At 54.9% G+C, this 26,661-nt stretch overlaps 2 protein-coding genes across 3 annotated transcripts in view; one reads left to right on the top strand and one right to left on the bottom strand.

The window, feature by feature from the left end:
- The first annotated feature begins 412 nt into the window (after positions 1-412).
- LOC101610007 (phytanoyl-CoA 2-hydroxylase interacting protein) lies at positions 413-10,207 on the top strand. Of its 2 annotated transcripts, none has more exons than XM_045130532.1 (5): positions 413-670; positions 4,153-4,337; positions 5,520-5,694; positions 8,158-8,275; positions 9,668-10,207. In XM_045130532.1, the coding sequence occupies exons 2-5, from the start codon at positions 4,173-4,175 to the stop codon at positions 10,200-10,202; spliced, it is 993 nt and encodes a 330-aa protein (XP_044986467.1). In that variant the 5' UTR covers positions 413-670; positions 4,153-4,172; the 3' UTR covers positions 10,203-10,207. The 2 variants fall into 2 exon arrangements, with proteins under 2 accessions (XP_044986467.1, XP_004669732.1); XM_004669675.2 differs by lacking the exon at positions 413-670 and adding an exon at positions 1,777-1,798.
- Positions 10,208-19,281: 9,074 nt separating this feature from the next.
- Bmp1 (bone morphogenetic protein 1) overlaps positions 19,282-26,661 on the bottom strand; it is a 55,679-nt gene continuing 48,299 nt past the window's right edge. Inside the window, exons 17-20 of the mRNA XM_004669661.2 lie at positions 25,171-25,298; positions 24,379-24,592; positions 22,125-22,375; positions 19,282-20,024 (exon numbers count right to left, since the gene is read on the bottom strand). Coding sequence (XP_004669718.2) covers positions 19,890-20,024; positions 22,125-22,375; positions 24,379-24,592; positions 25,171-25,298 — 728 coding nt within the window. The 3' untranslated portion in view covers positions 19,282-19,889. The remainder of the gene's footprint in view (positions 20,025-22,124; positions 22,376-24,378; positions 24,593-25,170; positions 25,299-26,661) is intronic.

Genomic DNA, 26,661 nt, shown 5'->3' with positions numbered 1-26,661 from the left:
TCTTAAAGTTTGGGGGGCCGCATTCAAGTCAGAGATTTCCAAGCAGAGGGTGCTGTGTTGGAGGGACTTCTAAGGGCAACTTGTCCTGGAAGAATTGGGGGGCGGTGGGAGGTGACAGCGGCCACAGCTTGCTACCTCTAAGGGCATCTGTATAGCTCCCTGGGGGACCCTCTGCCCTCTCCGCCTCCCACCAGCTTGGGAGAACAAGGACTAAGCTTGCTTATTATCTATCACCTGACGCCGAGCAGCCACTAATCCCATTGGTGGAGCCGGATTCGGTCTGGCTCTCTCGCTCTTTCTCGCTTTCTCTACCTCCCTCCCTCCCTCCTTCTCTCCCTCCCTCTCTCCCTCCCTCCCTCTCTCTCTCCTGCACGCTGCTTTGATTTCGCTCCTGCCTCTCTCCCCTTGCGCTCGCTCGGCTGGGAGCATCGCCTCGGCGTCGTCGCCGCCTCACCAGGGGCAGCAGCGCCAGCTGCAGAGCCAGACGGGAGCTGCCAGTGGGGGCATGGAAGCAGCCTCCCCGGCAGCCGAGAGAGGAGCGAGCGCGCGCCGCTGCCCGTGACCCCGGCGTCCGGCCCCCGTCCCCTGCCCGCGGGGAGCCCAGTCCCCGCCGAGCTCTTTCCAGTCTCCCCTCGCCAGGTCGCCCTCCCGCAGAGCCCGCTGAAGCCAGGTGAGTGCTTTTCTTCTCTACACCACCCTTGCCATCCGTCCAGACAGGCTGAGAGCTGGCAGGGGGGCGGGGGGCTCCAGCCGCTCACCTGGGTCGCCCGGCGGCCCGGCGACCTTGTCCCCCGTTCTCTCGGGGTGGATGGGGCCCTTGGCAAGGTGCGAAACAGCTGGATCTGGTCTCCGGGGGAGACACAGTTAGTTACCCCGTGACCATTCTGCTGCAGTCAGCCAAAAGGGACATCGGGGTGGGGAGCCTCCATTCCCTGAGGCATGCCCGTGGCAGAGTGGGCCTGGGGATGGGGGGGCCCCAGGGTGTGCGACGTTGGGGGCGAGCTTGGGAGGAGGAGGCTGGAGCCCGGCTGGCGTAGATCAGGTCTGTCTGTCTGCACGCACTTAGGCTCCTGTGGGGATTTTGACCGGCTCGGTGGCATGTTTAGGAACACGCAGCCTTTGTGCACGCGTCGAGCACATATATGCGGGGGCGGCGCTTATCTGAGTAGCCCGTGGGTATGCGTGGGCGGGGACCCCCCCCCAGTGAGGCAGTATTTTTAGGGGGGTGGACATGTCACTTGTCATGTGGGTGGGAATACATGTTGAGCGAGTACACTGTAGCAACCAAGAGGTTTCTATGTGGGGAGGGGCGACTCCAGGGCAAGATGGGGCGGGTGGGTGGGAAGTGTGGGCACGGACAACTGTGTTCGTGGGCAGCCCCGTAGGTGCTCAAACCTGTTGTTGGCCTGTGACAGCCTGGCCAAATGTGGCCAGAGGCAAACATGTTTTCAAAGTCCGTGTCTTGGAAAAGCGTTGAAAAGATTCCCGAGGATGAGAATCTAGGCGGTGGTTGACGCGTGTTCAAATGTACATGTAATGTGTTGTGCACCCGCGCGCGTGTGGGGTGCTTGCCTTCGTGGGGAGGCACCACACATTCATGTTAGTGCCTGTGGCTTCTTCACCACCATCCCCCCCCCACCACCAGGTATGGCTTGGGCTGGGGGCACATGCGTGTGGGTGTGGGAGTGTGTGGGCGTGGACATGTGTGGGCTGGGTAAAGGCAACAGCTTGTAGAAGCTCCGGGGCATTCTTAGAATGTGCAAGCCAGTGTGTGAGGCGGGTGAGGATGTCCGAGGAGGTATGTACAGGGTTAGGTGGGCACCTTTGCACATGTGTATGGGCATGCCTGCCTGTGTGGGGGTGTGTGCGTACTGGCTCTGGGTGGAGTCACACGGGAGAGTGGGTGTTCCCAGGGCGTTGCTTCAACCTGTCCCTCACAGCCTGCCCTTGCCCAGGCATCTGGGCGTAGAGAGGCTGGGTTCACGGCCACCCTTGCTCCACCCTGGCTGGCTGCTGTCTTGGTGGCAGTCACTGTCACTTCTCCCAGTCTAGGGTGGGGAGCCATCGCAGTCCTTCCAGAACTGGAGAGAAAAAGAAAGAAGCTACCTGAGCTCCCACCCACTGCCTGTGCCTCTGGGAAGACTCAGAGAAGAGGCAGGATCAAGGCAGGGACAGGTGCCCACTCGGGGTGTGGACATAGACTGCATCCTCTGTGGGTGGGAGCCACTTAGCTGGGAGTGTGCATTCATGTGCGTGGGCTCATACATATGTATGTGTGTGTATGAGGGGGGTACAGGTGTGTCTCCCGGGGAGCGTCTTATCAGGGTGAAAGGTGTTGGTAACTCTGGTCTCTCCTCCCATCTACAAACAGATTTATTGTCATACTGTTGTTTCCAGACATGCCATCCCATCTATCTCATTTTCAGGGGGACCTGGTAGCATTCTTGTGCTGACTGGCTATAGAATTTCCATGCATGAAACCACTGGCATTTGGTTGCAGGCTGCAGGCTGGGAAGCTAAGAAGAGCCAGGACTCAAGTGACACCTGAGACAGATCCAGGTCCCACCCACACCTACCACCCAGGCATCCCACGGGTGGATTTAGCCGTGCCAGGCTCTGGAGCAGGCTTAATTGACGGGGAAATGTGGGCTGGATCTTCTGGAAGCTATAAATAACAAAAGTACCTGCTTCTGCAGGCACGAGGTGCCCTCACCCTAGCTCCTGGGCAAGGGGAGGAGAGAAAGAGAGAAGAGAAGACAGCAGGAGGTGACATGAGACAAGTTGGGGGCTGGACTGAAAGAAAGTCAGAAGAGGCCCCCTACCAACCCACCCACAGCTTCTCCACCCATTCCCAGTCAAGCAGGCCGTAGACTGGCCGTCTAGCCCTAGCCATGCTAAAGCGTAGATGAGAGAGACGGTGGTGACGTCCTTTCATACCTAAAGGGCACCAGAGTCAGGGTAGAGCCAAAGGAGTGGGAGAAAGAGGCAAGAGAAAACTTGATTGTTTGAAAAGCATTGATAGAAAGCAGAAAAATAAACAACAGAAGTATGTGTGCTCTCCCCCACTCCCTCCCCCGCCCCCAACGATGCAACTTTAGCTCAGCGATAAAGAACTTAGCCTATGGAGCACAAGTCATTGTGTGGCCTTGGCCATATTAGCACCTCCCCAACCTAGCAGCCCCGCAACCTAGTTCCCCATCTGTAAAATAGAGTACACACTTGCATGTGATGTTACTAGCATCTGTTGTCCCCCACCCCACCCCCACCATGGATGTCACTGTTGAAAATAATGATCTAAGAATGAAGTGAGCACACACCTGTGACCTCACACTAGGGAGTCAGGAGGACAGTCAGCCTGAGCTACATAGTGTGATTGAGGCCAGCCTAAGCTACGTAGGAAGATCTTGGTTGGATGGATGGAGGGAGGGAGGGAGGGAGGGAGGAGGGGGAGAGGGAGGAAGGGAAGGAAACAGAGAGGGAGGGAGGAGGAGAGAGAAAGAAAAAAGTAAGTCAAGGGAGGATCAGTGAAAATAGTGTTTGTCCAAAAAAGCAATGGACCAAAAACAGCTTGAAGAAGGCAGTGGCCCATGCCACTCCCTCCCACCATGAATGTCTCCGTATCCATGTATCTCCACACAGTCCTTGTCCTCCCAGCACGAGGAACTCTCACTGACTGACTCCCCCCCACCCCAGGAGAGAGCCCAGAGCTCCAGGGTCTTGGCACCTGTGGACTCTTGGCTGCCTCAGTCCTCCCACCCCAGCCCCTCAGCAGGTGCTTCCTGCACTCCTCTGCCTCCTGCCCACCCTCTCCGCCCCCACCGTGTCTCTCTTCACGCCTGCTGGCTGAGGGCCCCTCCCTCCTCGGTTCCATCTGCTGCAAATCTGTCCCTACCCAGCGTTTGCAGCATTCCCACTGCCTCGGCCACCTGTCAGGTGTCGTCCGCTCCAAGGACCCTCTGAGAGCAGAGAGGCCCCTCCAGAGAGTAACCCCCTGTGGGCCTACCTTGGTCCTTCCTACCCAGTCTACCCCCTGCAACCTTTGGCATGGTGCTCCTTTGATGGGTGCTCAGGGCTCCACTTCCCAAGGTGTGAGGGGAGCAGCACCTCCCGTGAAGCTGTGGTGATCTTCCTCTGGCTCTCAATTCCCCACAGGAACCCAACCCGAGGGGAGCATGGAGCTGCTGTCCACCCCCCACAGCATTGAGATCAACAATATCACCTGCGACTCTTTCCGCATCTCCTGGGCCATGGAGGACAGTGACCTGGAGAGGGTCACTCATTACTTCATTGACCTCAACAAGAAGGAAAACAAGAACTCCAACAAGTTCAAGCACCGGGTGAGCTGAGGGTATCCCAGCACTGCTCTCAAGCCCTGCCCTGGAATAAGGCAGGCTGAGGAACTCCCTAGAGAACACGAGAGTGTGTGGTTGGGGGGTGGGGAGAGGGACAGGGGAGAGCCAGAGCCTGGTGAGAATCCAGCTTCTTCTCCAAGTGATGAGGCTTCTGTGAGCCTACGTGTCTTCCCTGGTGAAGAAGGAGCGATCACACCCACCCTTGTGGGGTTGGTGAGAGGCTTGCATGAGTAATGCTTGTGTGGTGTTCAGCGAGTGCTGCTGCACATGCCGTGACCGGGACTTCACCAAGGGGCAGTGCGTCCCAGTGGGCAGGGTGGGGCCTAAGACACTGCCTGTGGGAATGACGTCACAAGCTCCCACAAGGTCCAGGAGTCCGGGAAGCAGCCTTGTCCCTGACTGAGTGGGTGATGCGGTCCCTTTTGCTGGGTACTCGGTACTGCCCACAGTCCCGGTCATTCTCTGCTGTTCACCTGTCCACGGGTTTAGAAGAGGCGTGCTAAATGGTCCTCTCCAGTGTGTCCTTGCCCGGGGTTAAAAGTCAGTGTGGAGGTGGGTGGGAGGAAGCCTCCTGTCTTCTGTTTTCCAGGCAGGGGAGAGCTGGGTGGGAAGGAGCTAGCTGACTCCTAGGACAACAGCCTCGGTGTGGGTCTCTCTCTCTCTCTCTCTCTCTCTCTCTCTCTCCATCTCTGATCTGGATGTCTTTTGGCAGGCCAGTTGCCACGGTGACGTGAATGTTCAACACCACCCCCTTAGTCCTCCCCCTAAAGAATAAGGCATATTTTTCCCTTCCGCCCTGGCTTCTCAGCATCTGCGGTTGCCGTGGAGACAGCACTGCAGTGTGAAGCTCTTGGAGTCTCCCTCAAAAATCATAGTCTTCCACCTTCCACTTTAGGGGCCTTCTCCCAAGTGGCCTTTCCTACTCATTCCCAAGAGAACAGGGCGTCAGGGATGATTGAAGAACTAGAGTCAGTTTGGTTGCCCCCAGGTCACCGTTGGCTTCTCCCAGGGAAATGGTGGCCACGGCCAGGGCACAACAGAGCTGTTGGCTCGCTGAGGCTCTGACCCTTCTTAGGAGGAAGTGGGAGCCATCTGGGGAGTGGGGCTTCTGGGAGAATGCCAGGATCGGGTGTGACTTCCAGATTGACACTGTACCCCACTTCTCAGGATGTCCCCACCAAGCTCGTGGCCAAGGCAGTGCCTCTGCCAATGACGGTGAGAGGCCACTGGTTCCTGAGCCCTCGTACTGAGTACAGCGTGGCGGTGCAGACGGCCGTGAAGCAGAGCGACGGGGAGTACCTGGTGTCGGGCTGGAGCGAGACGGTGGAGTTCTGCACGGGGGGTGAGGCCCTGCTGCCCAGTCCACTTACCCGGCACGCGTGGGAACTCGTGCTGTGCCCCAGGTCCGATGCCTAGGCCGGAATGGAGGCGCAGCTACGCAGAATCCTCCCCAGTTCTCACAGAGCCTGCCGTTTCTCCCCTGAGAGACAGTTGCAGAGTCCACGAAGCAGCAATACCACCCTCTATGAAGACACGTGGTTGCTTTTCTAGCGTAGGCCAATCGGGTGCATTTTTCTTTTCAAATTTTTATGAACAACTTCCATGATTATAAAAAATATCCCATGGTAATACCCTCCCTTCTCCCCCCCAACTTTCCCCTTTGAAACTCCACTCTCCATCATATCCCCTCCCCATCCCAATCAGTCTCTCTTTTATTTTGATGTCATCATCTTTTCCTCCAGTTATGATGGTCTTGTGTAGGCAGTGTCAGGCGCTGTGAGGTCATGGATATCCAGGCCATTTTGTGTCTGGAGGGAGCACGTTGTAAGGAGTCCTACTCTTTCTTTGGCTCGTACATTCTTTCTGCCACCTCTTCCGCAGACCCTGAGCCTTGGAAGGTGTGACAGAGATATTGCAGTGCTGAGCTCTCCGGTCACTTCTTTCCAGCACCATGAAATCATGCATATTTTTAATTTTGTGATAAAGTAGAACACAAGCCTCACTCATTTCTGTGGAATATAGCTCAGTGCTGTTAAGTACGTTCACAGTGTGCCTCCAGTGCCCAGCACTTCCCTACCTTGCCATCCTGAAACTCTCTATACCTGTGAATCAGCCCCTCCTCGCTTTCCCTCCCCTCTGGCCATGGCCACCTCCATTCTTTCTGTCTCTATGATTTGGACGACTCTAGGTTTTACTCACGTGGAGTCAGGGTAAAAATCATCATGTATTTTTCCTTTGCTGACTGGCTTTTTGCTCTCAGCATAATGTCCTCAAGGTGCAGGATGTGGCGGCATATGCCACCGTGTCCTTCGCCCTTACCGATACTTATACTTCCATTGCACTGGATAGACCGTTTTGTTTGTGACCAGTCCATCAGTGGCCATTTGGTGGGACAATCACATTTTGCTTGTCCTGAGTCTCTCTTTAGCTTGGGAAAAATGGTCTTCACCCAGTTGCCTTGAAAACTCTTTTTTTTTTTTTTTAATTTTTTATTTATTTATTTGAGAGTGACAGACACAGAGAGAAAGACAGATAGAGGGAGAGAGAGAGAATGGGCGCGCCAGGGCCTCCAGCCTCTGCAAACGAACTCCAGACACGTGCGCCCCCTTGTGCATCTGGCTAACGTGGGACCTGGGGAACTGAGCCTCGAACCGGGGTCCTTAGGCTTCACAGGCGAGCGCTTAACCGCTAAGCCATCTCTCCAGCCCTTGAAAACTCTCTTAACAGAGCCTCGCTTGCGAATTGCAGCCTGGGTGAACGGCGCTTTGGGTACATTTGCTGCTGAAAACAAGGAGCTGCTCCACCATATTCCATCCCCTTGGTGTCTGTGTGAGAACTGCCCCAGATTGCTCTCTGTCACAAGACAGGGGCAAGGAACAGGTTCTGCCCCAGGGCCTCTGGGCCTGCTGGCTCTGTTCTCTGCCAAAACCTATGCTCCAAGTCTCCTTGAGCTGCTGTAACCCTCCTACAAAAGTGCTCTTGCTCCTTGTGGGAGAGACATCTTTGCCCCCCCCCCCAATATTGCATGTGCAATGGGCTTTTAATTCAAATGGGGTGGGGGAGCTGGGAATGATCGCAGTTCAGTCTACCCTCCTGTCACCAAACCAAGCACAAAGGGACCTAGCATCAAGGGCCAAAGGGCACCTTTTTCTAATTTATATCACCACATTGTCGAACCTAGCAATAGCCTTGCCTGGGGCCTTGGGCCAGGTCCAGAGGGTCAATTTTCCTGTGCTGGCATCAGCCTTCCTTGTTGCTCTCAAGTCAAGAGGCTCGAGGGGAGAGCCAGGGCCCTGGCCTATTGTTCCTTCTCAGGCTCAGGCCTGGTTCTTTGCTTCATCATGATCTCCCACCTGTAATTAGAACTGGCTTCCACACCCGTGGTGGGGATCGCTGTCTATTTCTTGGATTGAGGGGTGCTCCAAAGGACCCTAAATGCCCTCCCCTCAAGTCCATTCCCCCCAACTCCTGTTGGTCCTCTTTCACACAAAGGTAGCCTTGGATAACAGTCTCCCAGGCTCCCTGGCACGTTAATAGGGCAGTCCTCTACCTTTTCTAGACTCTGAGCCCTGTATCTCTACTGGTGAAGGCACAGAGGTGACAGGGACAGATAGCATGCAGCTCTTCTTGTTCCCAGCCAAGGCCAGCTGGCCTGTCCTCATTGAATCTGGAATGTCCCAACAGCTCCCCTGCTGCTCCAAAGGACAGAGGTTGAAGGCAGGCACGGCAGGGTGGGGGAGAGAGGAGGTGACTGTGACCCTGCAGCTGCCTCTCAGCTCACCTCACCCTGCCTGGACTCTTGCAGATTATGCCAAGGAGCACTTGGCCCAGCTGCAGGAAAAGGCTGAGCAGATCGCCGGCCGCATGCTCCGCTTCTCGGTCTTCTACCGCAACCATCACAAGGAGTACTTCCAGCATGCCAGGTAGGGCGAGGCAGGCCTGCCCGGCCTGGCCTCCTCCTCCCGCCTCTGCTCTTCCCAGGCCTGCCTTGGCAGTCCGCTCTCCTCTAGGGGTCCTCTGCCATCCCATCACCCGGTGGGCTGCTCCTAAGCCAGGGGTGATTGCACGTGCCTGTAATCCCAGCATTCAGAACTCTGAGGCAAAAAGATTGCTGTGAATTCAGGGTTAGCCCGGGTTAGAAAAACCCTGTCTGGGCTAGCATAGTGGCACAATGAGTTTAATCCCAGCACTCAGGAGGCAGAGGTAGGAGGATCGCCGTGAGTTCCAGGTCACCCTGAGACTCCATAGTGAATCCCAGGTCAGCCTGTGCTAGGGTAAAACCCTACCTGGAAAAACAAACAAACAAACAAACAAAAAAATCATGTCTGAAGGAAGGCAGGGAGGAAGGGAGACAACGCCTGTTACTTTGGAGTTGGGCTTAGGGAAGGTCAAGGCTCAGGGCTTTGGGCTGGGGCTGATTGGCAGAGGACCCTGCTGAGAAGCCCAGGTACTGAGTTCTGGGCTTGATCACACTTAGGAGTCCAAAGGCTCCAGACAGGCAGTTTGAGGGGTCCCTGGAGATACTGCTGAGTAGATAGATTATGGTAGATAGATAGATAGATAGATAGATAGATAGATAGATAGATAGAGAGGAAGCCAGACCGGTGGTGACTTGGTGGTCCAGCTACAGCAGCCTCAATATTTTTTGCCTACAACTGACCTGTATGTCTTTCTTTTGGGGGAAAAAGAGAGAGGTATTCCACATTCCAATAGTGTTTGGAAATTGATGATCTGATCCAATCCAGTCCCTTAGCCTATAGACGAGGAGCCCACGGCCCGAATGGCCTCTCTTGGCCAGCTGAACCGGCGCTTCACTTGCCACTTTGGATGGGCAGGAGTGACGCTGGACCTGGGCTCGTCCATCCTCCTTTAGCACGGCTGACTCTGTTCCAAGTCCATGTCCTCCAAGGCTAGGTCAGGGCCACCACTCCCGTCTATCATTCCTGGAAAACGAGGGTGGGCACTCCCCTTCACCCAGGGCTGTGGGAACCTCAGGGTCTCTAGTATTCATAGTAAAAAGAAGCAGCGGTCCCGTTTGGATTCTTCTGTCAGCAACCACGAGTGCCAGGCTTCTGAGGGGCCCAGGACGTGAAGACTAAGGCGCAGGCTAACCCCTTTAAGAATTTCAGATTGGTTCAGCCAGCCAGCCAGCAACGACTTGATGTCTGTTCCTAGCTGGTGGAGGCTGCAGGCTAGCGGGAGCCCCGGGAGCCAGGCTCGCTTCTATCTTCTCAACCACACACAGTAGCCGTGCCCCGGCTGAGCTAACCCCATGGCATTTCCCCTTCCTTTTGGCGTTCCTCCCCGGCTGCCAGGACCCACTGTGGGAACATGCTGCAACCCTACCTGAAGGACAACAGTGGCAGCCACGGCTCCCCCACCAGTGGCATGCTGCATGGCGTCTTCTTCAGCTGCAACACAGAGTTCAACACAGGCCAGCCCCCCCAGGACTCTCCCTATGGTCGCTGGCGCTTCCAGATCCCTGCCCAGCGCCTCTTCAACCCCAGCACCAACCTCTACTTTGCGGACTTCTATTGTATGTACACAGCCTACCACTACGCCATCCTGGTGTTGGCTCCCAAGGGCTCCCTGGGGGACCGCTTCTGCCGTGACCGTCTGCCCCTCCTGGACATTGCTTGCAACAAGTTCCTAACCTGCAGCGTGGAGGACGGGGAGCTGGTCTTCCGCCACGCTCAGGACCTCATCCTGGAGATCATCTATACCGAGCCTGTCGACTTGTCCCTGGGCACCCTGGGGGAGATCAGTGGGCATCAGCTCATGAGCCTGTCCACGGCTGATGCCAAGAAAGACCCCAGCTGCAAGACCTGTAACATCAGTGTGGGCCGCTAGGGACTCCTGGGGGGGGGGGCTGGGGAGAGGGGCCTGGGGAGAGATGACAGGAGGGTAGAGATGGGTGGCTTAGGTTTGGGGGGCTGGCTCTCTCTCTCCCCCTGCCTCGTGCCCCCTACGATCTGTCTGCCTAGCCCTCTCACCCTTAACATTGGAGGCAATAGTCGGTGGTCCTATTAGTTAGTACAGCCCATCCCAGGCCTGGTGGATTTGGGAAGGCTTTTCAGCCTTAGTAGGTGGGCAGGCGGGTTGCATTTCTGGAGAACTCGTCCCTTTCTCTGTTTTCCTCTCCTGTTTTTTTGGCCTCATTCAGGCCTCCATATGCCCAGAGTCCTCTCCGCCTCCAGCGCCAAAGCCCACATGTAGCCGGCTGCCTCCAAGTAGATGCAGAGAGCTGGGGGCACTGTCTCCTTGGCTCCACCCACCCCACTCAGGGCCACCCTAGAAAGTCCCCTCCCCACTGGACTGGGTCTAGGGGCTTCCCACTTCAGGCCAGGACCCTCCCCCCTCTATAAATAGCCTCTTGCACTGCTCACATGCCCTGGCTGCTCCTTGTTCCCAGAGCCTCTTCCCGCATGGGAGAACTGTCCATCCCTCCCATCGCTGTCACTGGGCCACCCAGGATGCTGTCCTACTTGCTGGAAAGGGATCCTCTTTCTTCTTCCCATTTTGGGGGCTCTGAGCTCTCGGGATGTTTTTCCTGGGGCTGATTCATTCTTCACAAAAAAAAACAAACACCTTTTCTCTTGTTCAGAGAACGCTGGGGTCGGTAACAATGGCTGTTGAGGTCGAGGAGGGGGAAGGAGACCCCTGAGACCCATTCCTCAGCCTGGAGTGAGCCGCCTCATGTCTTGATGGAGCCTGAGACAGAACTAGAGAAGAGAGGACAATCCGCAGAGCCCTGGCATCCCACCCGCTCTGCCACGGAGCTGTGACTGCTCTGTGTGTGCACAGGACCGTGGGCCCTCCACCTTGCCACCTCCTGCCCTGCACACCAGCCCTGTCTCCTCTCCGGGGTACTCTGGGTAGTCCTTGACGAAGTCGTTCCTAAGCTCCCTGCGTTTTCCTTTGGCTCCTACTGTTGTCCGGGTCATGAGAGCACTAACTCTGGACTCCTTGAGACCAGACAAGCAGGCCAAGAGATGGGGGATGTGTGGCGGAGGCAGCAGAAAAACACGGCGCCTTCTCCGAGGTGACAGAGATGATGCGAAAGAATCTGGATTCCTGTGAAGGAGGAGAGACGAGCTGGCAGCCCCGCGGGCCCGTACCTCCGAGCGGGGCGGGAACACAGCTGGTTACCAGGGACAGTGCTGGGCTCAGCTGCCTCTTTGGGATGGGCCAGAGGCCTGGGGTCCTAGACCATGTGTGGAGGAGAGGACCTGGTCCCCAAGCCTTTCCCCCTGTGCTGACAGCATTGCTGTGGGGGGGCTTACCGCCTTGCCCCGGCCCTGTGTCCTCCCCGGGCAGGGCACACCCTCCTGTGCTGTGCTTACAATGTGCATTAATAAACCACCATGGCTCGAGCACCTGCCTGTCTCAAGTCCATCCAGGCTGCTAGGGTGAAACACCAGGTGACTTTCTCTCTGGGGACTGAAAACGTTAAGACCAAGAGACTTGATGTTTGAGGAGGGCCAACTTTCGAATACATAGACAAGCATCTTTGCCTTCTCACTGTATCTCCACATGATGAAAGGGGTCAACAAGCTTCCTTGGCCTTTTTAAAAATTAATTTAAAAAAAAAAAGAAGGAAAAAGAAAAATCCAGGTGTGGTGGCACACATCTTTAACCCCAGCACTCGGGAGGCAGAGGTGGGAGGAGAGTTCATGAGTTCGAGGTCACCCTGAGACTCCATAGTGAATCCCAGGTCAGCCTGAGCTAGAGTGAGACCCTACCTTGAAAAACCAAAAAGAAAATCACTTGCATGTGCACGTACACATGTGTGTATCAGTGCGCCAGGGCCTCTCAAAGCTGCAGTGGGATGCCTGTCTGGCTTTATGTGGATGTCTGTGAAATTGAACCCAGCTGAGCAGGCTTTGTAAGCAAGAGCCTTTAGCCAATGAGACATCACCCCAGGCTCATCTTTTTCCAAAAAAGTATGTATTTTTTTATTTAGTTATTTGCGGACAGAGAGAGACAGAGAAAGAATGAGAATGGGTGCACCAGGACCTCTTTCCACTGCAAATGAACTCCAGATGCATGCGCCACTTTGCACACCCAATTTACCTGGGTAGTGGAGAATCAAACCCTGGCTGCCAGGCTTTGAGGCACTGGGCTCTCTCTCTAGCCCTCTTTGTTTGGAAACAGGATCTTTAGCTCACGCCGGCCTCAAACTTTCTGTATAGCCAAGGATGGTCCTGAGCACCAGATTCTCCTGCCTCTACCTCCAGAATGGAGCACCATGCCTTGTCTATGCGCTGCTTGGGATTGAACCCAGGGCATTGTGAGCAAGCTCTCTGCCACCTGCTCTCCACATCAACCTCTTTTATTGCTTTATTTTCATTGCTTTTTTTTTTTTTCGAGGTACGATCTCACTGTAGCCCAGGCTGACTTAGAATTCACTATGTAGTCTCAGGGTGGACTTGAATTCAAGGCAATCCTCCTACCTCTGCCTCCTAAATTCTGGGATTAATGGTATGTGCCACCATGCCCTGCTAAAACTTATTTTTTTTTAATGTTTCATTTTGTCTTTTTTCTGTTTGAGACAGAGGAAGATAGAGATGGGGAGTGGAGAGGGAGAATGGGTGTGCCAGGGTTCCCAGCTGCTGCAATCGAACTCCAGACACATGTGCCACCTTGTGTATCCGGTTTACGTGGGTCCTGGGAAATTGAACCTGGGTCCTTTGGATTTTCAGGCAAGCAAACACCTTAACTGCTAAGCCATGTCTCCAGCCTCCCCCCTTTTGTTTTTTTTTTGGATTTTTGAGGTAGGGTCTTACTCTGCCCCAGGCTGACCTGGAATTCACTATATAGTCTCAGGGTGGCCTTGAACTCATGGCGATCCTACTCCCACTGCCTCCTGAGTGCTGAGATTAAAGGCGTGCACCAACATGCCTGGCCCAAGACTAAGAGAGAGACAGAGAGAGAGAGAGAGAGAGAGAGAGAGAGAGAGAGAGAGACAGAGAGAGACAGAGAGAGAGAGAATTGGCTTGCCAGGGCCTCAGCCACTGCAATCAAACTCCAGACACTTGTGCCATCTACAGGGAATGTGTGACCTTGTGTTTGCCTTACCTTTGTGTGTCTGGCTTACATGGAATCTGGAGAGTCAAACATGGGTCCTTAGGCATTGCAGGCAAGCACCTTAACTGCTAAGTCATCTCTCCAGCCCTCAACTTCTTTCATAAGACATGAATCCTATTCATGAGGCTCTGCCTCATGACTCAGTTGCCTCCCAAAGGCCCTGCCTCGCTTCACTGTTGGAAGGCTGATTTCAACATACGAAACGGGGTGAGGGATAAAAGCTCCAAGGCTCCTGAAGCACCTCTCTTTGGGCCTGGGAAGGGTGGCGAGTGAGTACATTGCCCAGTCCACAGAAGAGCGCAAATGGGGATGCCTCCAGAGAGACCACCTAGAACTCTTTAAATCCCAGCATGGTTAGCAGAATTTAGAATGCTCCAGCTTGGAAGGGACTTCAGAAACCTCTGTGCTTCCTGTGTGGGGACACTGAGGTCTCCAGGGAGGACCTATGGCAGCCTGGAGCCCTCCCCATTCTCACAGCTTGCCAGGGCTCAGACCCAAATGTCACTGGATTTTTCTCTGGAGAGCCTTGCGGCCCCTCCCTGCAGCAGAGCTCCTGCGTTGCAGATCTGAGTCACCTCTGCGTCTATTATTACGGGCTCATTGAAATGGTCCTCAGCTGGAGTGGAGACGCTCCAGAACTGTCAGAGGCACCTTACCAACACTGCCAGAATTCGGGCCAAGTTCACATGCATCATCCAACCACGGGGCCCCTTTGGGATAAGGAGGAAAACTGGAGGGCAGACAATGACTTCCTCAGGGCCTACTGTGTGCAGGCTCTGGGACAGTGCTTCCACACACAGGAGCTCTGCTGGTCTACATGATGCCTTGGGCAGAATTATTCCCACTTCACAGACGAAACCGAGCACAGAGGCTTACCCACGTCTATGTCCATCTCAAAGCAGGAATATTCCCCTCTGTCCTGGGTGTGCCTCCTGGAGCCAATATGAATGTGTGTGTGGAACAGTTAGGTCCAGGCAGGAGCCGTCTCCAGTACTGTGGTCCTCCCCGAGGGTCTCCTCCACTCCAGCTAAGCAACACCATGTGCCTAATTCCAGAATGACACCAGGGGGGGCTGTGGAGTCACTAATGCCATGGAGGCTTAGTTTTGGAGTGGGCAGTGTGTGGAGCCAAGGATACAAGGATGAGGAGTGACTTTGGGGACTCCTCCTGCCTCTGGGTGGCGTGGGTTTTCAAAATCCTCCATGGAGTGGACTTCAGTGTTCCTTTTAAGAGGGTGTTTTTTTAAATTAATTTTTTAGGAAGAGAAATTGGCATTAAGAGTCCTCAAAGTGGGGGATGAAGGCAGTGAGTGGAGGTCAGAGGACATGTAGTCCTCTGGAGTCTGCTTCTTTTTCTGTCCAGAGCCACTGCCAGCATTCAGCAAGCCATGGGTTACAGGAAAGAACTGCCAGTCAGTGCACCTGCTGGAGGTCATCCTGGGGTTCTTTCTGGCCTGGCCCAGGAGAGGGGTCCTCATGGAGGCACACACATATCCACACATGCCCATACCCTCCCAGGGCTGGCCTTGGACAAAGCCCAGGAGGCCCCAATGAACTCCAAAGTGGGGGACAACCGTGGACTGTAGGTAGGGGACCCGAGTTAGCTCTATCTTCTGTCCAGGAAGCAAGGGAAGCGAGAGGCCAGTCTTCCAGTTACGGACGGAGTGGTACCATTGTGAGAACGTGTACACACACACACACCCTCCCACATTCTCTACTGTGATGTACACCTGCACTTCCCTGCCTCCTCTTTCCTCTCTGCCCAAAATCCTTCCTTTTAATCCTTTTCAGGGAAGAGGCCCCACTGGTCACAGAGCAAAGGGAGGAGAGGGACCAGCCTGGAGGAGCCTCAACATTTCTTCTGGCTTCAGTATGTGGCTTCTCCTGTGTTAGGCAAAGAGGTGGCTGGGGTCTCAAAGAAAAGGACAAAGAGGGAGCATTCCCTGAGACGGGGGTGGACCAGGTTAAGGAAGCCAAGCTGAGCTGAGGTGATGGCTCATAGTGTGGCCGAAGCATCTGGAGGAGATTGGAACCAGATGTCTGAGGACGGGGGTGGGGAGGGCATGAGGCAGGAGCAGCAGGAGCTCTGGTCGGCAGGAGACTAGGTTTGGGGGGGCTCCCAGCTCTCTGGAGAGAACATCTGGCTGCCCTCTTTCCCCACCCCCCAAGTTCTCCAAGGCAAGCACTACTATTTTTGCAAACTAGAGCAGCCAAACTTTTCACGGATTCCAGAATCAGCCTTGTGCGTAGGGACATTCAAATACAGGGTGGAACTTGGGAGGTGACCAGGAAGGCCACCAGCTGGCCAGAAATATGTCCATGCTGCCCTACAGGCCCCTCCTTGCTGTGGGCTAAGCACCATCCCCTTTGGAAAGGGAAAATTTTCCCTGAGCTCTGAATTCCTGACTGGAAACCAGTGTACCCAGAGGTTTGTTTTGAGCCCAGGAACACAGCAGTCCAAGATGAGGGCTTGTCTTACAGAGAAAGTCTCTTCATTAAGAACCTGCTGTTTGCCAGATGTAGTGACAGGCACTTTCCAAAGGTCACCTCCTTCCTTCTTCACAATCATATCAGGTGTTACTCTCATTCTAGATTTACAGATGAAGAAACCAGGGTTCAGAGAGGTTATATGACTCAACCTGTGTCACCCAGGCACCTTTTTTGTTTTTTTGGTTTTTCAAGGTAGGGTCTCACTCCAGCCCAGGCTGACCTGGAATTTACTATGTAGTCTCAGGGTGGCCTTGAACTCAAGGTGATCCTCTTACCTCTGCCTCCTGAGTCCTGGGTTTAAAGGCGTGCACTACTGCGCCCAGCTCCAGGCACCTTTTGATAAAACTAAAGTTCCAAGAGCTGGAGAGATGACTTAGCAGTTAAGGCGCTTGCCTGAGAAGCCGAAAGACTCAGGTTTGACTCTCCAGATCCCACGTAAGCCAGAGGTACAAAGGTGAGGCAAGTGCAAGGTTGCACATGCCCACTAGGTGGTACAGGTGTCTGGAGTTTGATTTCAGTGGCTGAGGCCCTGGTGCACAAATTCTCTCTCTCTCCTTCTCTTTCTCATTCTCTCAATAAAAATAAAAATAAAAAAAGATCTCGGGTTCAAGATGGGCTGTTAGTACTCAAGCTCATGATCTTTCTGCTCCCAAAAAGCATGAGGACAAAGGAGTAAGAGGGGAAAAAGATAAGAAAATCAGAATGAAGTTCAGGCAGGCACCCAACTCTCCTGATTTAACAGTTCAGACAATAGTGGGCATTGGAACCCAGACATCTCTTCCCAGACCTGTGGATTTAACAGCGTAGACATTGTGATTTCTCAACTGTGTCAGACTGTAGCCAGAAGGGGCTGGGGGTTGGGTAAGAGGCTGGGGGTTCAGAAGACTTGAAGCAGGATCACTTTCATAGAGCTAGGCCACCTCATGGCCTCTCAGCCAAGGTTCAAAACATTCTTCCAGACAGCTTGAAAAGCTCTGTGACCTGCTTCTCTTCACCAGATTCCATGACTAGGGTGTGGGGCCTGGTCCTGGGTCTTCAACAGCTGGCCAGCCACTGGGGCCCCAGAGAGGCCTTAGGGCAGGGGGATGGGGGAGGAGGCCTTGGGCTGCTTTGGCCATGGCTGGGGGTGGGCTGGGGCTGGGGAGCACCATGCTTTCCTGAACTCTAAAACGTTTCCCCAGCCTGCAGGCAGCTTGGACCAACTCCCCCCATCCCGTGGAGAGTCCCGTTCCACCTCCTCCTCCTTTTCGTCTCTCACCATCATGTTTTCCTTTGGCACTCTTTGTCCCCAGTCCTCCTCCTCCTCCTTTCCCTCAAAGCCAGCCCATCACCCATGTGTTGAGCTGTCTAGTGCCTGATTATAAGCATTTGGGGGTGGTTATCCAGGCATCCAGATAGACGTGTCCTCTAGCCTCTTGGCTGACAGTGACAGAAGGCCGTGACAAGCTATGAAGACTTGCTCCATGGCTTTTATCCACTCATCAGGTCTGGACTTACACAAAAGTCTCCCGTAGGGCTTCGTTTGGGCGTGTTTCTCAGAGAGGCTCTGTCCACTACTGGGCCTTCCCCGGATCTGAGATGCCACAGCTCCCCTGGCTGCTTGTGAAGACGAATCTAGGGAAGCTCATCCTGCCGTGCTCAGAGGAACCCAAGGCTGAGTGGGTGATGGTCTCGGGGCATGTGTCCAGGGAAGCTGTACGGATGGGCCTTCGTTTGCCTCTAGCTGCCTTGTTGCTGCTCATGAGATCCTCCTTGGGGTGAAAGAATAGGCACACCCCCATGGCTGCGAGCCTCCAGTCCGTCCAGACAGGGGGAGATCTTGGCTCCTTTGGATATGTTGCTAGTAAGCTGGGATAATGTTCCTTTGAGCTTTGCAAGAATCCGGAGGGCTGGTATGGCGAATTGTGGCCGCTGATCGCACATTCTGCCATGAAGGAGTCAATGCTAAGTTGGTAGGTGGACAGAGGGTCTGGAGGAGAGGCATAGCGGCACCCATCACTCGGGATCCCTTCCATTCTGCCTTCCCCCATAGGCTACTCTAAGCATTGCCTTATCACAGAAGTGGGAGCAGGACTGGAGAGATGGCTTAGCGGTTAAGGTGCTTGCCTGCAAAGTCAAAGAACCCAGGCTCGATTCCCCAGGACTCACGTTAGCCAGATGCACATGGTGGTGCGTGCATCTGGAGTTCGTTTGCAGTGGCTAGAGGCCCTGGCATACCTGTTCTCACTCTCTCTCAGATGTCTGAGGATGGGGGTGGGGAGGGCGTGCCCAACTTCTTATATAAAAAAAAGTGGGAGTGGAGGATAAGCAGTCATCCTTCTGGGAATTTCCTGTGCCTCAACTATGGCTAGCCCTAGAGGGGACAGACCCAGCCTGGTGGGGGAGCAGCTGGCATCCTGGAAGGTGGGGCCCCTAGGTGCACAGCTACTTTCTGCTTAAAGGGTCTCTATGGGGTCTGCTGTGCCATGCTGTTCCCTGAGGGCCAGTCTAGGCTCTGGTACAGTGCCTACAGGGAGGAGCCCAGGGCTTAGAGAAGATCCTCGGCCCATGGAAGCCTCTCCGGGTGTTCTGGATCTGTGAAGACCACTGGTGTGATCCAGCATCCGGTGTGGCCAGCGTGGGCCCTGAAAAGTTAGTGTTGCTTTCTTTCTTTCCCCCACTGAAAAGGCAGGCAGCCGGGAAGACAGCGGCCTCAGAAGGGAGGGGGCAGGGCACAGGCTCTCGCCTGGCCCTTGGGAGGCACAATCTTGGCCTCCTTGCAGGCTGGGGAGGAAGGCAACAGTGGGGAGGAGGCAGGACGAGACTTCAGCCTTGGCTTGCCTACGGAGAGGGGTCAGAGCTGCAATGTTGACCCGGTGGCTGCCTCGTCACCCTGGCTTTCTTCTCCAGGACCAGAGGATCATGGGGCTGGCGCTCAGTGCCTGCTGGTCAGGACTGGACGTCTGTTAGCTGCCACGGGTTTTCTGGGTCCTGGTGGGCTTGCTAGCTCGCCACTGGTGCAACTCCCTCCTTCTGTCCCCAGAGGAAAAGATAGAAAAGCCAGATGGACAAACACATCCCGAACTCCTTTTGCATGCCTCCTGCCTCCCCCAAGACAGCCTCTTTATAGAATGTTCTACTCCTCCTGTTGTGTGGGAGGGATTCAAGCTGTGTGTGTGTGTGTGTGTGTGTGTGTGTGTGTGAGCCCAAGTGTGAAATCACACCCTTAGGGGTCCTGGAATCTTAGGAGGGAAGGGCAGCCAGAGAAACCAGGTGTCTTGGCTCTGCAAGGGCCTCAGACACCCAGCAAGCCGGCACATCTGGAAGGAGCCACTCCCACCGTCACATCGCAGACAGCATCTGGCACAGAGTACTGGCTGTAACACTTTCAGTTTATTGGCTGGGGTGCCCTGATGCGGCTGACCAGCGAGTGGGCCTGAGGGAGGCCCGGTCGTGTTCCTCCACCCCTCCGCTCTAGCTCCCCACTGCGGATCCTATGGGACATATGAGTACGCACCCTCATGGCCCAGGAAATGGGAGAGTGGGGGTCAAAACAAAACCAAATCAAGGCTGGAGAATGGGGCAGGAAATATACATTGCAATGAAGATTAGGTCCCCCCCACCCCCGCGCGCTATACACAATACAGCGTGTAGAGACAAGGCAAGGCGGACAGACCCTCTTGCCACCAGGAGGGAGCCTCAAGGAAGAACGGCTACTTCAAGTGTTTCTTGGTGAAAGTTCTGGCTCCCTGGACCTGGCCCCTTGCTCTGGTGGGGGACTGTGGGGAGGTGGCTGGTGAAGAGTTCAATGGCCCCAGCTCCTGACGGTGGTCTCCCCCTGGCCCACTGGCGCTACAGGTCCTGGTGCCTGGGAGTGGGTGAGGGAGGGTGGGCGTCACCTTCTGCTTGCCACCCCCACTGTCGCGTCTAGGTGACCGAGAGAGGCAGGACTCCAGTTCCTGCCCCAGCGCGAGGGCAGCGGTCACTTCCTGCTGTGGAGTGTGTCCTGGAACTTGGTGCTTGTGTACCGCAGGTGAAACCCTTTCTTGGTGACGGTGTCGTCCGAGTGGAACTTCACCAGGACGGAGTCTCCGGCCGAGTACACCTCCTCAGGAGGCTGCGGAGGAGGGGCAGAATGAGAGGAGCATTTTGTTTGTGTGCCCCCGGACCCCCCGCCCCCCCCCCGGCCCGAGGTAGGGTCTCACTCTAGCCCGTGCTGACCTGGCACTCACTCTGCAGTCCCAGGCTGGCCACGAACTCACAGTGATCCTCCCACCTCTGCCTCCCCCCCCCAGCGCTGGGGTTAAAGGCGCCTAACACCACGCCCGCCCACCCGCCCCGACCCAAGAGACAGATGAGCTTGAGGAGGTGGGAGGGGGCTACTTTCTTCCCTTCCTGAGGTCTCCACTGTTGCCTGATCCCTTTGGGGCCCCCTTGAAGCAGGGAGGTGCATGCTTATCGTCCCAGCGCTCAAGAGATGGAAGAAGGAGGAGCTTGAGTCTGGGGCTAGTCTGGGTTACACTGCGAGATTGAGGCTTGCCTCGGCTACATTAAAAAAAAAATTATTATTATTTTTAAAGCAGGGAGTCATGCTACTGGGAATTGAACGGAGAACTGCAAGGAGGGCAGCTGTCTCAAGTTAAGAGTCAACCTTTCATATTCCATCTCCATCTTCTATTAACTAGCTGGTGGTAGAGCCTTGGACAAGCCACCCCGTTCTCATGCCACTCCACAGCACACAGCAGTGGAAGTGCTCTGCTCTGCAGGCCTAGAAGAGCCAGTGGGTGCAGGAGGGTCACCTTCTTGCTGTCTTGGGCACTCCCTAGGATGGCGCGGGGTTTCTCTACCTGCCAGGTTGAATCTTTAGGAAGAGGATAGTCGGCCTCCTGGCCCCGCAACGTACTCACGTACAACAAACACACCTGGACTCTGCTGCTCCCTGCCTCTCCCCACCCCCATCTGGTCCTGGCTCTGGCTCCAACCTCATGTTTCAGACCCCGGGGGGGGGGGGGCGCTGCTTTGGGCAAGGGGCCAGGGGCTGAGGGGGACAAGTGCTGTCCTTCCCAGGTGTGACTGTACCTTAGCCTTCCGGTTACAGGATCACTCCTGCGACACATTTCCAGTAACTGTGCCAGGCAGCTCTGCCTGGGTTCTTTTCTTCCTCACCCCATCCCCTAGGTAGCCTCCCCCCCCCCCCGCCGCCGACACACACACACTGGGGAGGTCCCTAGAAAAAGGGTCCCCTGGGGACACTTCATTTGGTGGGCGACTCAAAGGAAGGGACAACAGGGGATGAGGGCTAGCTTGGTAGCCTAAAGGGTGTTAGAGCAGCCGGGCAGGCAGGCTCGGGGCGGACTGGGAAGGGTACCACCTGCTCCACCTGGGCCCGGCCTCTGCTGTTCATGAAAGGCTGAAGCTCGGCCCCTAAGGGGAGACTCAACCACTGCTGGGCGCAGCAGCGGAGATGGCGCTGGGAAGACTCTGAGACTGCTTTCCTGGAGAGAGGCGGGGGAGGTGTGCAGGGACCCTGAGTGAGCATGTGAGAGAATGCTTGCATGTGTTTGTAAGAGGGAGTTGGGGAGAGAGGGTAGGCTAACAGCTTTCTCTGAAGGTAAAAAGAATTAAAAAAAAAAAAAAGAAGAAGAAGAAGAAGAAGAGGAAAGGGGTTCTACTGGCAGGGCTGGCCTGGACAGCAGAAGCAACGGCTTCAGGCCACCCTGATCTCTCACCAGGGAGATCCAGGCACAGGAAGTGTCTAGGATGCTTTTAATGGCTCAGCCAGGTCTTGTGAGAATAGCAGTTCTCCCGTTCTTTCCTCTAGTCCCAATTTCTGTCCCCAGTCCTGGCTCTGGGGAGCTGTTTTGGGACCAACCACAGGGGCTGAGGGTGTCCGTGGAAATTCTGGCCCTGTCCTTAAACACATGACCCTGTGGGTCCAACCAAACTGGTCCCAAACAGGCCTGGGTCAGAGTGGGGGGGGATCAAGCCAGATGGTGAAGATAGGCCTGGGTTGCCAAGAAAGGACCCTGGAGTCCTGGCTGGGGATGGCCCGGTGTGTGGCGGCATACCAGCTTCCGCAGAAGGCCACACACTTGCTACCCACTCAGCCTTGCAAGCTAGGCTCTCAGCGGCACTGGCTACATTAGTGCTGAGTCTCAGGACTGGGGTGAGGGGTTGGGAGGCAAAGGGGGGTGTGGGGGGCCAGGACAGAACTCACCCCAGAGCCACAGTAGCGCCCCAGCCTGGGGGCTGTGCGGTCATAGCCGTCAAACAGCTCCATGTAGTCATAGCCGCAGTCCGTCTCCTCCTCCACCTCGAAGGTCTGGAACACCAGCTCCACGCCGTAGCCCTCCTCAGCCACGATGACCCACTCGCAGTCCATACCTCCAGGGTAGTTATTGTCCCCAAACTGGGCATGGGAGTACAGGTCTTTGGTCTTCACGTCTGCTCGCACTTGGCCCCCACACTCTGCAAGGGATGACAAGATTAGCCACCACCCCTGAGCACCACCGTGGGGAGGGCGCTGTGCCACCCACGCAGAACCACAGAGGTGAATGCCAGGTATGGAGGCCACAAGGCCAGCGACGAGCAAGACCTGGCCTGGAATCTGGCCCAGCACGAGTGCTTTGCTCTGGACAGAGTCCCGAGGAGAAGGCCAAGAACGCCAGGGGATACTCTGGGGCTTCCTAAGCACGAGGCTACACAGGGTGGGGGCACTGGACAAGGACATCGTTTCTCTGCTCTAGCTGTCACGGAAGTGTGTGGCCCAGTGTGGCCAGCACTTTCACTTTCAAGAACACATCTACGGGTTTTTTTGGTGCAAACTGATTCTTAAGTGTTGTGTTGGCCTAAGTTTATTTTATTTTTTAGTTTTATTTTTATTTATTTGAAAGAGAGAGAAAAGAGGCAGAGAGAGAGAGAGAGAGAGAGAGAGAGAGAGAGAGAGAGAGAGAGGGAGAGAATGAGTGCACTGGGGCCTCTAGCCGCCGCAGGTGAACTCTAGACTCATTCCCCACCTTGTGCATCTGGCTTTACATGGGTCCTAGGGAATCAAACTTGGATCCTTTGGCTTTGCAGGCTACTGCCTTAACCACTAAGCAGTCTCTCCAGCCCCTCCTCCTTTAAATTTTATTTTTATTTATATGAAAGAGAAAGAAAGGGGGGGTGGAGGGAATTGGCCTAAGTGTTTTTTTTTTAATATTTTTTGTTATTTTTCAATTTCCTTATTTGAGAGTGACAGAGAGAGAGGGAGAGAAAGAGACAGATAGAAAAGGGAATGGGCGCCCCAGGGCTTCCAGCCACGCAAACGAACTCCAGATGCGTGCGCCCCCTTGTGCATCTGGCTAACGTGGGTCCTGGGGAATCAAGCCTCGAACCAGGATCCTTAGGCTTCACAGGCGAGCGCTTTACCGCTAAGCCATCTCTCCGGCCCTTGGCCTAAGTTTTAAAAGAGCACTGTGTAGGTCAAACCCTGAGGCTTACAGGCCAGATGGCATTCTGGCCGGCTCTGTGAGCCGATGCTGGGCAGAACAAGCTGGCTGTACAGGAAGTGCACACAGAAGCCCCCTCCTCTGGATGCCTGTGGTCTCCCCGCTTGTCCCCCTGTGATCTAAAAGGTGCACCGGAAGAGGTGGGAAGGGGACGAAGGTCAAAAGGAGGGGGAGATTGTGGGGGTGCGCCAGTTCTGGGGATGCCTCAGCAGGTGGCTCGGGACCCATCAGCAGACCGCAAAGCTGGCATCCTGGGCCTGCGGGATCCCAGGGTCTCTCTGCAGCCACGCTACCAGGGGGCTCCCTGTCCCTGCGTCCACCCTCAGCTACGGCCCTCCCCTCCACTCCCTCCCTCCCTCCAGCCAAGCTCCTCTCTTCTTGCCCATATCCCGATTCGTCTCATGCTATAATTATCTGTGTGCCTGGCTTATCTTCCTCCTGGAATATGAATCCCGGAGTAGGTGGGGTGGTGGGCTCGGGTATGAGTCATTGCCATGGGCCCCCTTCTCTTGTGGTGTAGGGTCAGCTCACTCAGTAGTGGTCAAATAATCAAAGGAAGGACTGGGATCTTCCACTGCTAGGTTTGTTTCCATGACCTGTACTTAGAATATGCCTCATACGTGTTACATGTTAATAGATAGCTGCCAAATGGATAAAGGAGTGCGCTTTAAGGGATGGAGTACGGCTCTGTGTTACGGTGGAGGCGTTCGGGGGTGCCCTCCTCACCTCTGGGTTCCCTAACTACCCACCCCCGAATCACCATTGTACATTTTTCTGACCTGCGCAGCCCCCTAACTGTGACTCCTCCTTCCCGACGTCTCTGTTGTCAGGTCCTCAAACACGCTGCCAAACCCCAGGGCCGCAGGGCTCTGAGCGTGTGGCTTTCAAAAGCCCTTTGTATGCCTAGGGCCAGGCTTGCAAATCGGGACCAGCACCGTATCTGGATCAAATGGCAGCACGCTGGCCTGAGGCCAGCCTCACCTGTGGAGTGGGAGGCCTGGAAGCCTTTCCTCTGCACCGAGTTGTCAGAGTAGAAACGCAGGAGCAGGCGGTTGCCTGTGGCCAGAACGGGCTCGGGCTTCTTGCTGCCACAGAAGCGGCCGAGGACTGGCGCCTTGGCATCACGCCCATCGAACACCTCTAGGTGGTCGTAAGCACACTCAGGCTGAGACTCGATGTCCATCTCTGTGAAGGTCTACGGACACGAGACAGGAGCACAGTGTAGGACCACGGTTGTGGCCACCGTGGTGGTGTCCCCCCAAAACCTAGGCCTCTAGACCCCATCTCATGTATCCCCAGCAGCTGTGGCTGGAAGATAACAGTGAAGAATTCAAGAATGGGCGATGGGGCTAGAGGGATGGCTTAGCAGTTAAGGCGCTTGCCTACAAAACCAAAGGACACAGGTTCAATTCCCCAGGACCCACGTAAGCCAGATGCATAAGGTGGTGCATGCGTCCAGAGTTCATTTGCACCAGCTAGAGACCCTGGTGTGCTCATTTTCTCTCTCTGCCTCTCTCTCTCAAATAAATAAAAACATAAAATATATTTAAAAAAAAAAGAATGGGCCATGGCAGAGATACCCCCAAATTACACTAGGAAAGGGAGTTTCTCTCCAGGTAGACTCATCCTCACATGGAATGTCAGGTCCAGAGACTCAGCCAAGTGACCCATCTCAGCCAGTGCCTCTGACTCACACAGGCCTTTGGGGATGCTAGAAGCAAGTGGCCAAATGACATGGAAGGTACCCAGGTGAGCTTCCAAGTGGCATCTTACCAGCTTGACCCGGTGACCAGGGGTGCTGGAGATAGCCCACGTGCACTCTTTCTTGCTGGGGTACTTGTCAGGCCAGTTGGGGCTAGTGATCGTGCCGCTGGTAGATGTCACCTTGTGGTCACAGCCGGCTGCAGAATATGAGCAATGGAAGGGGGTCATCAGGGGCCCCCATGTTCCAATAACCCCATGACAAAGGCCCTTTCCTTCTTGGGGCCCTCTCTTGCTTTGCCTCTTGTCTTCCATCTACAAAATGGACTGAAGACACACTTTTTTTTCCTTCATTCAGTTACCCATGCCAACGGAGAACCTAATTGCCTGGTTCCTACAGAGTTCTTCCAGGAGTTGTGCCGAAAGAAACAGCTCCCCTGGGCAATTCCCCATATCACCACTACCAGGGAACCCTCACTCCAAGAATGTCACTCTGCCAGCTCTGCAGCCTGGGAGTCTTTGTGCATCGTGATGCTGTCATCCAGAAGACTCCAGCAGCCTCCGCAGTCACAGGAGACTCGGGCACCTGATTCGGTCCTCCTCGTCCCAGCCCCGCCCACTGTTTACAGGGGGTGGCAATGAAAAGGCAGGCAGTTCACTCACCACGGCCTTGCTGACCCCTGACCTCAGCTCTGCTGGTCCTTATTCCCCTCACCACCTCAGCCTGGGCTTTGCTGGCAAGACATCACTCTCGGTGGCCACTGTCCATGTTCCCAGTATGCTCAGGCCTCGCTTTCCTGAACTCTCCACTACCGAGAGAATTCCATGGTCTTGCTGTCTGTTCATAGATGTCTCTCGAGCATCCACAGCAGATTTGATCTAGGACCCGACCCCTCACAGCTACCCAAATCCACAATGCTTAAGTCTCTTATGTCAAATGCTATAGCATTTGTGCAGAAGCCACATATGTCTTCTTGGGTAACCTTTTTTTTTTCCCCTTCTTGAGACAAGGTCTCATGTATCTCAGGCTGGCCTTGAACTCACTATGTAGCTAATGGTGACCTTTCTGTCTCCACCTCCCCAGCACTGGAATTGGAGTGTGCCGCCATGCCCAGTGTAAGTTGTGCTGGGGGACTGAGCCCAGGGCTTCATGCAATCTAGGCAAGCAGTCTACTGACTGAGCTGCCTCCCCCAACCCCTCCTGTATGCTCGAAATCATCTCTGGGGCACCTATATTATATCTAATACAATGTAAATGCTGTGCTGGTAGTTGACACACTGATTTTTAGATACCTGATTATTTTATTTATTTATATATAGTTATGTGTTTACTTGGGGTAGCATCCTAGGGCCCATTACTGCTGCAAATGAATGCCAGATACTTGCATGGAGTCTTGTCTTTGCTTACATGTGTAGCTTGGGGATTGAACACGAGCCAGGAGGCTTAGCAGACAAGCTCCTTTAATAGCTGAGCCATCCTGATTTTTTATTCATTATTTAAGAGAGAGAGAGAGAGAGAGAGAGAGAGAGAGAGAGAGAGAGAGAAGAAGAAGAAGAAGAAGA

The sequence above is a fragment of the Jaculus jaculus genome, chromosome 12, assembly GCF_020740685.1.
Source record: "Jaculus jaculus isolate mJacJac1 chromosome 12, mJacJac1.mat.Y.cur, whole genome shotgun sequence".
Classification (NCBI taxonomy): domain Eukaryota; kingdom Metazoa; phylum Chordata; class Mammalia; order Rodentia; family Dipodidae; genus Jaculus; species Jaculus jaculus.
The sequence above is the reverse complement of the archived record's forward strand: the minus strand, read 5'-3'. Positions and strand labels throughout refer to the sequence as shown.